The 12449-nt window shown below is 42.1% G+C and overlaps 1 protein-coding gene across 1 annotated transcript in view; it reads right to left on the bottom strand.

The window, feature by feature from the left end:
• ENAH (ENAH actin regulator) overlaps positions 1-6115 on the bottom strand; it is a 153133-nt gene extending 147018 nt beyond the window's left edge. The window contains exon 1 of the mRNA XM_007454488.1: positions 6111-6115. Within this exon, the coding sequence (XP_007454550.1) occupies positions 6111-6115 (5 nt within the window). The remainder of the gene's footprint in view (positions 1-6110) is intronic.
• Between the last annotated feature and the right edge of the window lie 6334 nt (positions 6116-12449).

Genomic DNA, 12449 nt, shown 5'->3' with positions numbered 1-12449 from the left:
CCCCCCCCCCGGCAAAATCCATATTTTGAAGCCCTAATCCCCAGTGTGACAATATTCGGAGACAGGGCTTTTAGAAGGTAATTAAGGTTAAATGAGTTCATAAGGGTGGGGCCCAAATCCAATAGGATCAGTGACCTTATAAGAAGAGAGAGCTCTCTCTCGCTCTCGCTCTCGCTCTCTGCTATGTGAGGACATAGTAGAAGGTGCCCAAGGAGATGGCAGTCTGCAAGCCGGTAAAGAGAGCCTTACCAGAACCTGGTCATAATGGCACCCTGATCTCAAGATTTCCAGCCTCCAGAACTTTGAGAAAATAAATTTCTGTGGGATTTTGTTACGGCACCCTAAGCTAATACATCTTCCTTCATAAATATCACAAACTATCCAATTATTGGTATTTTAAGCACTAGGAAGAATCAAAACAAAGCAGCCATTAAGTAGAGTAGAAATAAGCTAAACCAATAGACATGCATAAGCTTGTTGCTCAAAAATATCTGCAAGTGTCATGATCAAAGAGACTAAAAAACAGAATGATGGCCATTCTGTTAATGGAGAATTTAATGAGAAAGTCAAGGAAACCCCGTATCCTCCAAAAGGGCTTTGGAGTTAGACAAACCTGAGTTTGACTCTTTTTGGCTACTTCTGAGCTTTGTGCTTGAGTGAGAAACATACTCTATTTGTTTCTGAACACTATTCCTGTGGTCAGGATGCTTGTTTTTGTTTGTTTCAATTAAATAACTTTATTAACATTTACTATATGCCAAATACTATTTTACATCCTATAATACCCAGTACACCTTCTAGAACACTACAGGTGCTCCAAAAATGGTGGTGGTTATTGCTGGTACACAGATTCTGGAAAAGGACACCCCAAAGTTAAGCATTTACATGAGCACCCACTATTTGCCTAATATTTTGCTGGTACCGTGAATATAAAAACGCTGTCCTACCCTCAAGGAGCTTACAATGAAGAGGGACAGATAGATCCAGATCATTATAAAACAATGTAATAAATGCAATGGCCAAAAACATGTAAAGTACAAAGTAACACAAAGGGAGAGCTGGGAGGTAAATAAATTAAGGACTACTTCCCAGAAGGTCTGACAAGGAATCCCCTGTCAGAGGAATCCCTTGTCAAGGAATCCCTTCCTGATTTCTATTCCAGAAAACTTCATAAGCCCTTATTAGGGGAATCATTCACTGAGGTACAGCCTCAGCTCAGATTCTCCCTTTTAACTTTTACTTCCACTCAGTTCCATCTGTCAGTTTCAAAGAAGGGGGAGAGGGGCACAGGAAGAGTTTAAGTATCCTTTTCCTCCCCAACAACTGTATAAAAATTGAAATCACATTTTTCCAAATCCTTCTTACGCTTATGATAAAGACTGGGTGTTTTACAAGTTATACAGTCACCCCAGATTTAAGCTGTGTGTAGGATAAGTAACCAAAACTGTCAGTCCAGTATGTAATTTCTTCTATACCAGCCAAATGGGCCTGCCAGTTATTTTGCTTATTCCAACTGGGCTAAAAAGGTATCCAAAACCTTGACTACTGTAAAAACCGGTAAATTTTCTTCACTAATCCACATTCTTATTCAAGATGTGTTCACTTAATACCTACAAGGCAAAACAATGCCTACATACAATGCACTAACATTCCAAAAAATGCAAATGTGGCTCCTGCCCCTAAAATTAACGTCTGTGAGAAAGTCACACATCCAAAAGCTACAAGCATAAACGAAGAACGTGGGCATAGAGACTACTATTTGTATCCTTTCATGGGTATCTCACTTGACATCTGACACAGCAATCCCTGAAATAATAATCTCCATTTTTATCTGTTTTCTCCATTAACAAGTCAGCATATAAACGCTGGATCTTCTGAGCTTTGATTGTGCCACACTCTAAAATGTATATTACATTTAAATGAAGGGAACAAAATCACAATAACTACTTTAAAGACTAAATATACACACAGGAAGGAAACTTAAAGATGGGTTTCCTCACCTATAAAATAAGAAGGGTGGACTAGATCACAGACGGTTAAATAATGAGCATTCCAGGAAACACTCTATTGCCACTCTCTGGGACCCTCATCCCAATTAAACATTACTAATCATGGCACTTTCTCACCAAACCCAGAAATGCAGCTATGTCCTTATCAACATGGCAGCCACTACCAATTGGGAGTAGATAAGCAAAACATAACCTGCTTGTGGGACTTCCTTGGTGGCGCAGCGGTTAAGAATCCTCCTGCCAACGCAGGGGACACAGGTTCAAGCCCTGGTCCGGAAAGATCCCACATGCCACGAAGCAACTAAGCCCGTGCACCTCAACTACTGAGCCTGCACTCTAGAGCCGGCGAGCCACAACTACTGAGCTCGCGTGCCTAGAGCCCATGCTCCACAGCAAGAGAAGCCACTGCAATGAGAAGCACATGCACCGCACCGCAGCTAGAGAAAGCCCGCGTGGTAACAAAGACCCAACGCAGCCAAAAATTAATTAATTAATTAATTTAAAAAAAAAAAAAAAAACCTTCTTGCCACACTTGGACTGGATGAGGTGACGCTAACTACCCAAAAGATTTATATAACTAGTCTAAAACAGAACTAAGCCCTAAAAGAAGTAATATAATTGTATAATGCTTACAAGTACACAATACACACTCTCTTCCATTATCATTTGATCCTTAATACCCAGCAAAGAATTATCCCTATTTTTACATATTTTAAAATACAGATCAGTGAAATAATGTGATCAGCTCAAGGTCATCCAGCTAATAGATGGCTTGGATGAATCCTCACAACTCCACAACACCTTTTTCCATGAGAAAGTCACAGAATAGTGAGTGGAAGCCTGGACTATTTTAATATGGACCTAAGAATGTCAATCCAAAATCTTCTGAGCTCTTCTTAGCCACTAGGCTACATGCAACCTCTTTCTATCAAAACAAGATCTTGAGTAACTAACCAACTAAGTAAAAATGTAATCATTTAAAGGCATACACTATATTAATATTATATATATACACCTACCTCAATCATAAATCTTATACTTTTGAAACATTACATAAATGAACAATAAGAACAGAACCAAAAAGTTGGAATGTTACACTAACAAAAGTACCAGTTTTTTGGGTCTCAACCCTTTCACTGTCTTATGTAAGAAGTACACTTTCTCATTTCTTAAATTCTTATCTGTAAGCAAAACATTAACAAGTAATTCTATATACAGCTTTTTACAAGTACAGAATGCCGTTAAGATTGTTTCACGAATGTAAAGTATTATTCTGTTTCCTTCTGTATAGGAATTATTACATTATACCACAATGAGCGTGCTATTCCTGAAATCAGTCATTTGAAAGATCTTATCACAAATGCCTAAACTGCCAACATATTTAGCATATCCTCTCTTCAGAATTCTGACCAACTTAAATGGAAATTCCTACTCATGCACTCCTATTTCCGGATGGCCTTTAAAACATCAGAACTACTCCTTAATATAAATAAGAGAGACTCGACTTAATAGCATAACATTTATCTCTTACCATACTTGAAAGCATCATTTGGACTAAGTCAAATATGAATATAACCTGAAGAGCCCTTTCTTAAGCACCAAAATATCCCAGAGCTTTTTGCAGCCAGCACAAGAACCTTTTACTTTCATACCACACCATCCTGCTTTTACAGGTATCTAAGGAAATGTGTATATATGAGTTGTACAAACCACCTACCAAATAATCCAATGCCTTCCAAAGTGAAAAGCTGATCCTCTTTTCTGCTCTTAAATTATTCACAATTAGTCTACAAAGAATTACTGTAGACTACCTGAACAAACTTTTCTGACCTGTGTACCATGTTCTATATTTATGCTACTGAAAAGAATCAGTGATTCATCCCTCTCTACATTTAATAAGGAATAGAGCAGGAAAACAGCTTAAAAATTACAAGTTTCTTTTTATAAGAAAAGGAACTTTTAAGTGAAGACAATTTACTGTTGACAGACTCACAACTATACATGATAGTGATCAAACTCACTGAATACTATATTTATGCTACTGAAAAGAATCAGTGATTCATCCCTCTCTACATTTAATAAGGAATAGAGCAGGAAAACAGCTTAAAAATTACAAGTTTCTTTTTATAAGAAAAGGAACTTTTAAGTGAAGACAATTTACTGTTGACAGACTCACAACTATACATGATAGTGATCAAACTTCACTGAATACTTTTAACTTTTTTTTTTTTTTTTGGTTCACAACCTCTGAGTATGACAACTTCACGATCATTTTATTTTAAAATATCCCACTTTCATTGTTTTACATTTCTCAAAGTTGAGAAAATTTTACCCAAAGTTTGGAAAAATTTGATAAATTCTTGTCTGCAAGACCCCTATAAGCATTAAATCTTTAAAGCAGAGATCAACAATATGTTGTATTACAAGATGTTAACATTATGGATGTTTTATTATAGTTCCTGAGTCTTCAAGGACATCAGTAACTTGATAAAAAAAAAAACCACGCTCAAATGCATGACTCGCATTTTTCAAGCCACATTTTATGAAGATTATGTTTTTTGGTTTGTATGCCGTAATTACATTTTGAACTGATCCATTATATCTGAAAATAACTTGCATGTGAAATCACTAAGGAAAAGGGTCACTTAGAAACACAGCATTAAAAACAAATTTTAAAGCCTTCAAATAAAGGTCTATAAGTTGGAATTAAAGAAAAACATAATTCAAATTCACAGTAAGCTGAAGTGAAAACAACACAGCTTATACCACAAAATATATATATATATAAACAAAGTGGTAGTGTTCAACCCTGACAGAAAAAAAAAAAGTTTAAAATGAAAACTACTTAAATTGAGAAAGAATTCCAATGACATGACATTTTCTTGCCAAAACGCAGGAATGTGTAGATTATATCATTCAAATCTCATTGTATTACATTATAAAGGTCTTGGCAACGGTTAGCCATTAATCTTTTAACACAAAGGAGATTCAAATCCAAATGAACTGTAAGACTATCTCTTCCAGAAGACAGAAATGGAGTAATTTACTTTATCCACAACTGTTTAACCTAAAAGGAAGGCCGAAAGGATGATAACGCAGAATGGATCAGCCTTCAGTCTACCAAGTCCCATTTCTCACGAAGTCTTGCACCAATCCGAAAAGAGAAGGTTAGGGACACAAAACAAGCTTAGGAAAGACTGAAAAAGATCTCCAACGAATGACACACCACATCATGGTTTATTCTCTTACACAATTGGAGAAACAAAAACGAAAAACATCACACCATATGTTTCATCGTATCAATTAAAAAAATATTTTACGACCGTACCTTCAATTCTTTGGGGCTGAAAAAATAATTTAGCTTCTGTTTTATTGATTACAGAGGAAAAGGAAAAAGCAGCTGCTGCAATGCAACACAGGCTGCTACAGAGGAAGGAGAGAAAACGGTTTTCCAAACAAATCCCTCTCCCGCCCCCGTTTACACACCCCAAACAACTTATCCCAGTCTTTCACTGTGTCCCCCCAAATATAAACCTAATAAATTCTTTCCCTTCCCCCACCATCGTGAAATTTCACCTTTCAGAGCTTTCACCTATCGCTACCAGAGCACTTTATTCCCCGCAGAAATTTCACATCTTTCAAACTTTTCTCCCTTTTTAAATTAAACACGAGAGTTTTGTTATAAAAGTGCACTACATTTTTACATACAGACGGAAAAATACCTGTTTCCCAGCAACATGCACGCTTCGATTCTCGAACCCCTCCCCATCTCCCAGGTTTGGCTTGCAAGGCTGGCGCGGGGGGGGGAGCCAGGAGCAAATTAAATTTAGGAAGGGAAATCCTGGGCGAAAGAGGAGCATTTGAGGCAAAACGGGACAACGTCGAAAAGAGGACGCCCCCCCGCCCCCAATAAGAGGGTTGGGGAGGATTACAAGAAAGAAAGAGAAATGAGAAGGGACAAAGGGGGAGGGGGGGGAGAAAGAGACCAGAGACCGAGGGAGACGCGCCGGGCCGGGAGAGGAAAGGCGGGGTCCGGGGAGAGCTGGGTCGCGGCTCCCGTGGCACAATGGCCCGCCGGCCCCCGCCCCGCGCGCCCCTCACCTCATGGTGTCGGCCGCGCCGAGGCTTCCCCAGCAGCCGGGAGACGCGGGAGGCGCCGAGCCGAGGGGGGTCTCTCCTCCAGGGGCGGGAACACAGCTCGGGGCCGGGAAACAAGTGTCCAGCTTCTCCTTCGGGCGGCCGCGGGGCTACACCATCTCCTCGCACAAAGCCGAGGCGCCGGCCCGGAGTGGGAGAGAAGAGGGCGAAAGAAAAGCTGGGGAGGGGGCGGAGAGGCCGAGGCGCCGAGCGGGTCCCGCGGCCGCCACAGCTCCCCACCTCCTCCTTCTCCTCCTCCCCCGGGAGCTTCCTCGGCCGCCCTCGGAGGGGTGCCCGCCGGGGCCGCGCGCCCGGCCGCAGCTCCACAGGCCCGCGCTCGCCGCGCCCGCCGCCGAGGCCGTGTGCAAGCGGCAGCTGCGGCAGCCGCGGGAGAAGAGTCGGGATCGCCTCGAGAAGCCCGGGAGGAGGCGGGGCGCGCAGAGGAGGAACACGCAGGCGCCGCCCTCCTCCCCCCCTTCCCCCGGGGACGAGGGGGCGGTGAGGGGGGAGGGGAGGCGGGGGGCCGGGCGTTCCCCTGCCGCCGGCCGGACCCCCCGCGGGACTGCGGAGAGCGGGGAGGGGCGGGAGCGGGCTCGGCGACTACGGGTTAGCAAAGGCTCTTTGTTGCTTTCCCCCGGTCGCCTACCGCTCCCCTGAGACTGGGGGAGCTCCCGGGCCTCCCCCGCGCCGGATTGCGGAGACCGAGGCGCCAGGACCTCCCGGCGCTGGACCTGCGGCCACCGGCTTGGGAAGCCAGGGGGCGGCAACCGGGATGCGTGACTGGGCGCCGGGCCGGGGGACTCCGGATCTGCCCGTCCGGGTACCCTCGTGCGGGGCTTGTCTTCAGCTCGTCCTGTTGCTATCTCAGGACCGGGACCTGCCAGTCGATGGGCAACCCGGCCAGCCCCACGGCCCGCCCCAGCCGCGCGCCGCTCCCCGCGATTCCTCCGGGGTGGGGGGAGGGGTGGCGTATAAATGTAAAATATGGTCATCATTGTTCGCTTCGCTCCTTTTCTTCCCGAGGAATCCCAGTGTGCTGTACCGATTTAACGAGCTGATATGCACACACCAAGTATAGGGATGACTTCATCCCCGAAAGAACGCAGCCAACTCGCGGGGAAACGCAGTCGCCGGGAGACGCGCGCTGCATCGTGTGCAGCAGCGGGAATGGAAGAAGAGAAACGCAGCCCGTGAAACCGCTTTCTATCGTCATTAGCAAAAAGGGAATTCCGGCCGCGGGAGGGGAGGAGAGAGGGGCGGGGGGCCGGGGAGTGATGTCAAATAATGATAGTTTTAAATTTTTCGTCATTCGTTTGGTCTTGAAATCACCTTGAAAAGGTAAACGTAAAATGCTGGCGAAGAAAACATTTAAAGTCAATGGCATGGGGGGCGGAGTCCATCCAGGAAGCCAGGATTTATAGTTGTGGGAGATTTTAGGTATCAAAAAGCAAATCCAAAAATCAAATGAAAACTTAAACTGGACAAATTGCAGGCCTCTTGTAGTCCCGAGGAAGAGTGTATTTTTTAGATGACTAGGATGGATCTAATCCAAAATGGAAGACCTGCCATGACTCCAGGAATCTATTCAGAAGTTTTGGTGTTTTATTTTAAGATGGAGGCACAATTCAAATTATAGTTTTGATAGTTGAGATCATTTACACTTCCAAAAGAAAAGTGAACAAGTTATAGTCATACTTGGTGAATGTCTGACTTGTCTATAATAGAACTGTGTGGCCCAGTTTTAACTATAAAAAGCTTCCCCATTTCAGACTCAATACCAAGTTATTTTCTTTTTGGAACCTGCAGCCTCAAACCAACAGCCTTATATACTCAGTGACCTGGACCTATGGCACAGGAGCAGAGTGGCCTCAAGTAGTCAAAAGGTACAGTGCCTCTGCTTAAACATGGTGTACTTGAACACTAATTTCCACCCACATGTCTAATTACAGCTTACCATCACAGAAGAGCATTTTATTCAAGGATCTCCAAGCACTGGAGAGAAAACAGCCTTGCCAGTCAAATGTCCTTGTTGCCATATTACAAGTAGAGACAGGCAAATAGAGAACACAAGAACTGGATGAGTTTGTGCAATAAGCACAATTAAAAACCATAGCTACTAACTATGAGGTTCATTGCCTTATCATAAATACTCACTGTCATTTATGTAATTAAAACGCATGCACCTCAGATATTCTCCAAATTAGCCAAAGAACATTTGCTGTGGAGGCTTTTTTCTTGGAAAAGTTACAGTAAGATTTATCGAACCATCTTGGAAAAGTATTAAGGCATATTTGACCACAAAGAATTCACACCAATTTGCCTTAGTTCATTCATAGCAATACAGTAAATCCAGCAGAGCTTATGTTTCAGGGAAAACTCTTACAAAGGGCCAAAAGGGGTGGAGATGTTGCTGTAGTGACTCAAACTATCTCCTCTTGCCAGAGACAAGAGGCAAGGATAAAAATGCTTTACAGATGACTCCATAACCTAGTTCTCATTTGTGAAAGTTAATTCATCCTGCACTAAATAAGTGATATATCACATCATCTTTATCCTTACAGCAAATGTTCTGATGGTCTGGGCACCAAATTAAGCAATCCAAGTGGAAAATGCTGTTCTTATTGTCTATGTTTATTAAAAATGTACCAGCCAAGAATTTTGGCCGCCTACAACCATTTCCATCCTTTTGGATGGCAGCCCGCCAGCTCACAAGTTGGTCATACCATTGCCTTTGGATTTAGATATTGCAATGGGTGGCCTGACCTCCAAAGGTCATTCAGTGGAAGGGCAATTTGTTGGCTGTGACAAAATGTTATTGCTTCTTGTTCATATTTGGTTTAACAATAAAAGAGGGCAAAGGGAAACTTGAGCTAAGAAATCACCAACTAATTCTGGTCACAAAGGAAACTTTGTGGAATGTGTTACCGTATAGAATAAAAGAATTTTAGAGATGGAAGGAATCTTAAGTCCAACCCACTCATTTTTCAAAAAAGGAAAGTGAGGCCCAGAGAGGTTAAGTAAATTGCCCACAGTCACACAGTCTCTTTTTGGTGGAACTGGAACTTAAACCCAGGATTTATAATTATGGGTCCATTGCTCCTTCCACCACATCATACTGCCTGCCTATGGCATAAGTAAATGGGTTAGACAGTAAGAATTAAAGTGGATTCTCTTCTCATAAACCCTGCTCTAAAATTAGCCGAGTTTGTGTTGGCTTGGCTGAATGGTGAAAATCACTTGAATTTTTCTCCCACAAGGGCTACCCAGCCTGAAGCCCAATACCAGGCCCTCAGGTAGGCACCCGGATGTTTGGAAGTAAATGAATGGATAAGCGAATGAATGAATGAATGCTCTAATCGAAGAGGAAACTCTTCATCAAAAGAAATACAGTCTAGGGACTTCCCTGGTGGCACAGTGATTAAGAATCCACCTGCCAATTCAGGGGACACGGGTTCAAGCCCTGGTCCAGGAAGATCCCACATGCCACAGAGCAACTAAGCCCGTGCGCCACAACTACTGAGCCTGTGCTCTAGAGCCTGCGAGCCACAATTACTGAAGCCCGCACGCCCTAGAGCCAGTGCTTCTGCAACAGGAGAAGCCAACGCGCTGAGAAGCCCGAGCACCGCAACCAAGAGTGGGCCCCCACTCGCCACAACTAGAGAAAGCCCACGTGCAGCAACAAAGACCCAACACAGCCAAAAATTAATTAATTAATTAACTAAAAAAAGAAAATACAGTCACCTCTTAACACTGAGTACGTGGACCTCAACTTTGGCTCACAGAGCAACACCCCAGCTTAACACCACAATGGGAGGCCTGCTCCAAGCCCTAGGTGTGCACAGCGATCCCAAGTTGTTCTACGCCTCTATTAGCAGTGTGTGTACGATGAAACAAAACATCCTTCTGTTGAAGATGGGTTTGCTGCAGGAGTGTTGTCAGTCTGGCTCTGAGGGTTCTCTCAGAACAGGCCTTGTTGAAATTCATCTGAGAGCATCAGTGTAGGCTTGTCCTCCATTTATGGGCATGAGGAGGATGCATGACTAATGCTGCTCAGCAGTCAGGAAATCATTGCTAAGGATTGTAGGCACAGTCTCCTCCATCACCCAAAAAAGGGTTCTACCCTGAAAATTCAGGAGTTACTTAGGGATGGGTGAGGACAAGAAGATAGTTTGGAGTGAATGTGATTGTATACTTTCTACTTATATGTAACAGTATTGAGTTTTCTTTTGTGGCAATTAGTGTAATTTTTGTTCGTTTTCCCAAGGATGGGAAAAAATAATGTAGAACATGATATTCCAGTAGAATTCAAGATATTTTTATTACTCATCTTTCAGCTTTAGTTGTCCATATATAATCTCGGTTCTAAAATATTATCAGGAGACAGACATTAGAGGAAACTATTTGCCTCTCTGCCATTTGCATTTTTCTTCTATTTGTCATTTTTCTCCCTTCCAAATTAGGATTTATTAAGCTAATTTCATTTCCTCTTCCCCAGAGTCTCTTTCTTTTCTTAGTGCCACAGTGTTTAAACTTGGCAGGAGGTTCCTAAAGCCTGAACAGTATTGGAATAACAATTGGTAGAGGCCATATTCTATAAAATGCAAGGCATTATTTCCACAAAATTCAGCTATGGTTGCCATTTAATGAATATGGCAGGTGGGCTCCATTTCTAGATAACAATCAAATCATGGTGCTTTAAGAACTGGATTGAAAAGAAGCATCACCATAACCCAATTCTGAGCTCTTATCTCTTACTTTATAAAATCTAGCTGATAGCTTGGCAAGAAAAAAATGAGTGGTTGCCTTGTTTCTTGCATTGAATTTATTTACTTGTCCCATTGACTTAATCAAATTTGAGAATATCAATCAATATCCTAGGGACATTATGATTGGGTGACAACTGACCTTGGAGTATTTCCTCAAAGGAGATGAGGAGAAAAGCTAATAAAGAAAAGATTATTTTCTGGCTAATCACAGTAGAGAAGAAAGATATTACCACTAGGATGTATCCTGTAAGAGCTGTCTAAAGTCACACTGCCTAATACCACATCTTTTATAGCTTTTATCCCACCCTTCTGGTAAGTTTCAAAGCTCATTAAAAATCCCAATTATCTTTCTCTTTGAAACTTGCTCAGCATGGTAACATGGCCAAATTCTAGTTTGAGAAATTATCTTCAAAACTTAATTTTCTTGGGTTTAATGTCAAAATTCAATCTCTAGTCAAGTTTTCCTGAAGTCAAAAGAAAAGCAGCAATTATTAGAAAAATAATTTATGTCCCTAATCGTTAATACTCTCATTTGACCTAACATTCTAATGCTCTTAACTCATTTCTCATTGCTACCAACTTATGGTGAAATAAAATGGTGATATTGTACTCATTTTGTGTATTAAGAAGTCGAGTCCTTTGACCAAAGTAGCCAGTGGCTAAATATTCTAGTGGTAAATGAATCGAATTGCAAATCAACAATGAAGGCACTTAATGGCCAAATTTACTCTCATTCCCCTCTTCTATCTGTATTAATGCCTGCTATAGATGGAAACCAACAGAGATAGGCTTTACATTTGAAAGAAGTGTTCTTTGAGTCACAGGAATGTAAGAGATGAACATAGATAAGTGACTGGCTAGCCAATAATGATGTTTGCTAACCTGCTAGGCACTTACATACATCAATTCAGTCAATCCTCACAACATTCCTAGAAACTGGGTACCATTACAGTCATCCTTGCCATACATGTAGCTCATGAATGTCAGGTACAGAAAGGTTCAGAGAATAAACCAAACCACACAGCTAGGAAAGGGAAAGCCAGAAAGTCCTGTTCCACAAGCCACACTCAAGCTCTGCACCAGGTGGCTTCTATTTCACTTTACTTCTCTGATTAAAAAAAAGAAGACGACGACTCAGGTTCTACTTAGGAAATAGAACTAGCATAGTTAAAAACAAAGCAAAACACAAGTCACTTAATTCCTGATTCTGCTACGGCAATAGCCCGTCTAGTAAATCATGACATTTGGGTTACCCAAACTATAAATAAACCTCTCCCTTAGGCAGGGATTTGTATCCCAAGTGCCTAGGCTTGTACCTTGTGCATTGCAGGGGCTCAATAAATGAGTTAAATGAGTCTCCAAATTAGGGAACTCCAATTAATATTGCTTTCCAGATTGATAATGCTACTGAGAAGCAACCAGTGGTAATTCACTCATTCACCACTCCTTCCATTAGATATTCCAGCCATACAACTACCAGAGGTTAATAGAGCTTACAAAGGTCAAGTTTCCTTAAATCAATTTGGTGAACCAGAAA

Source organism: Lipotes vexillifer, unplaced genomic scaffold, assembly GCF_000442215.2.
Source record: "Lipotes vexillifer unplaced genomic scaffold, Lipotes_vexillifer_v1.1 scaffold634, whole genome shotgun sequence".
Taxonomy (NCBI): Eukaryota; Metazoa; Chordata; class Mammalia; order Artiodactyla; family Lipotidae; genus Lipotes; species Lipotes vexillifer.
Note: the sequence above shows the minus strand (reverse complement) of the source record. Positions and strands in the feature narration are given on the sequence as shown.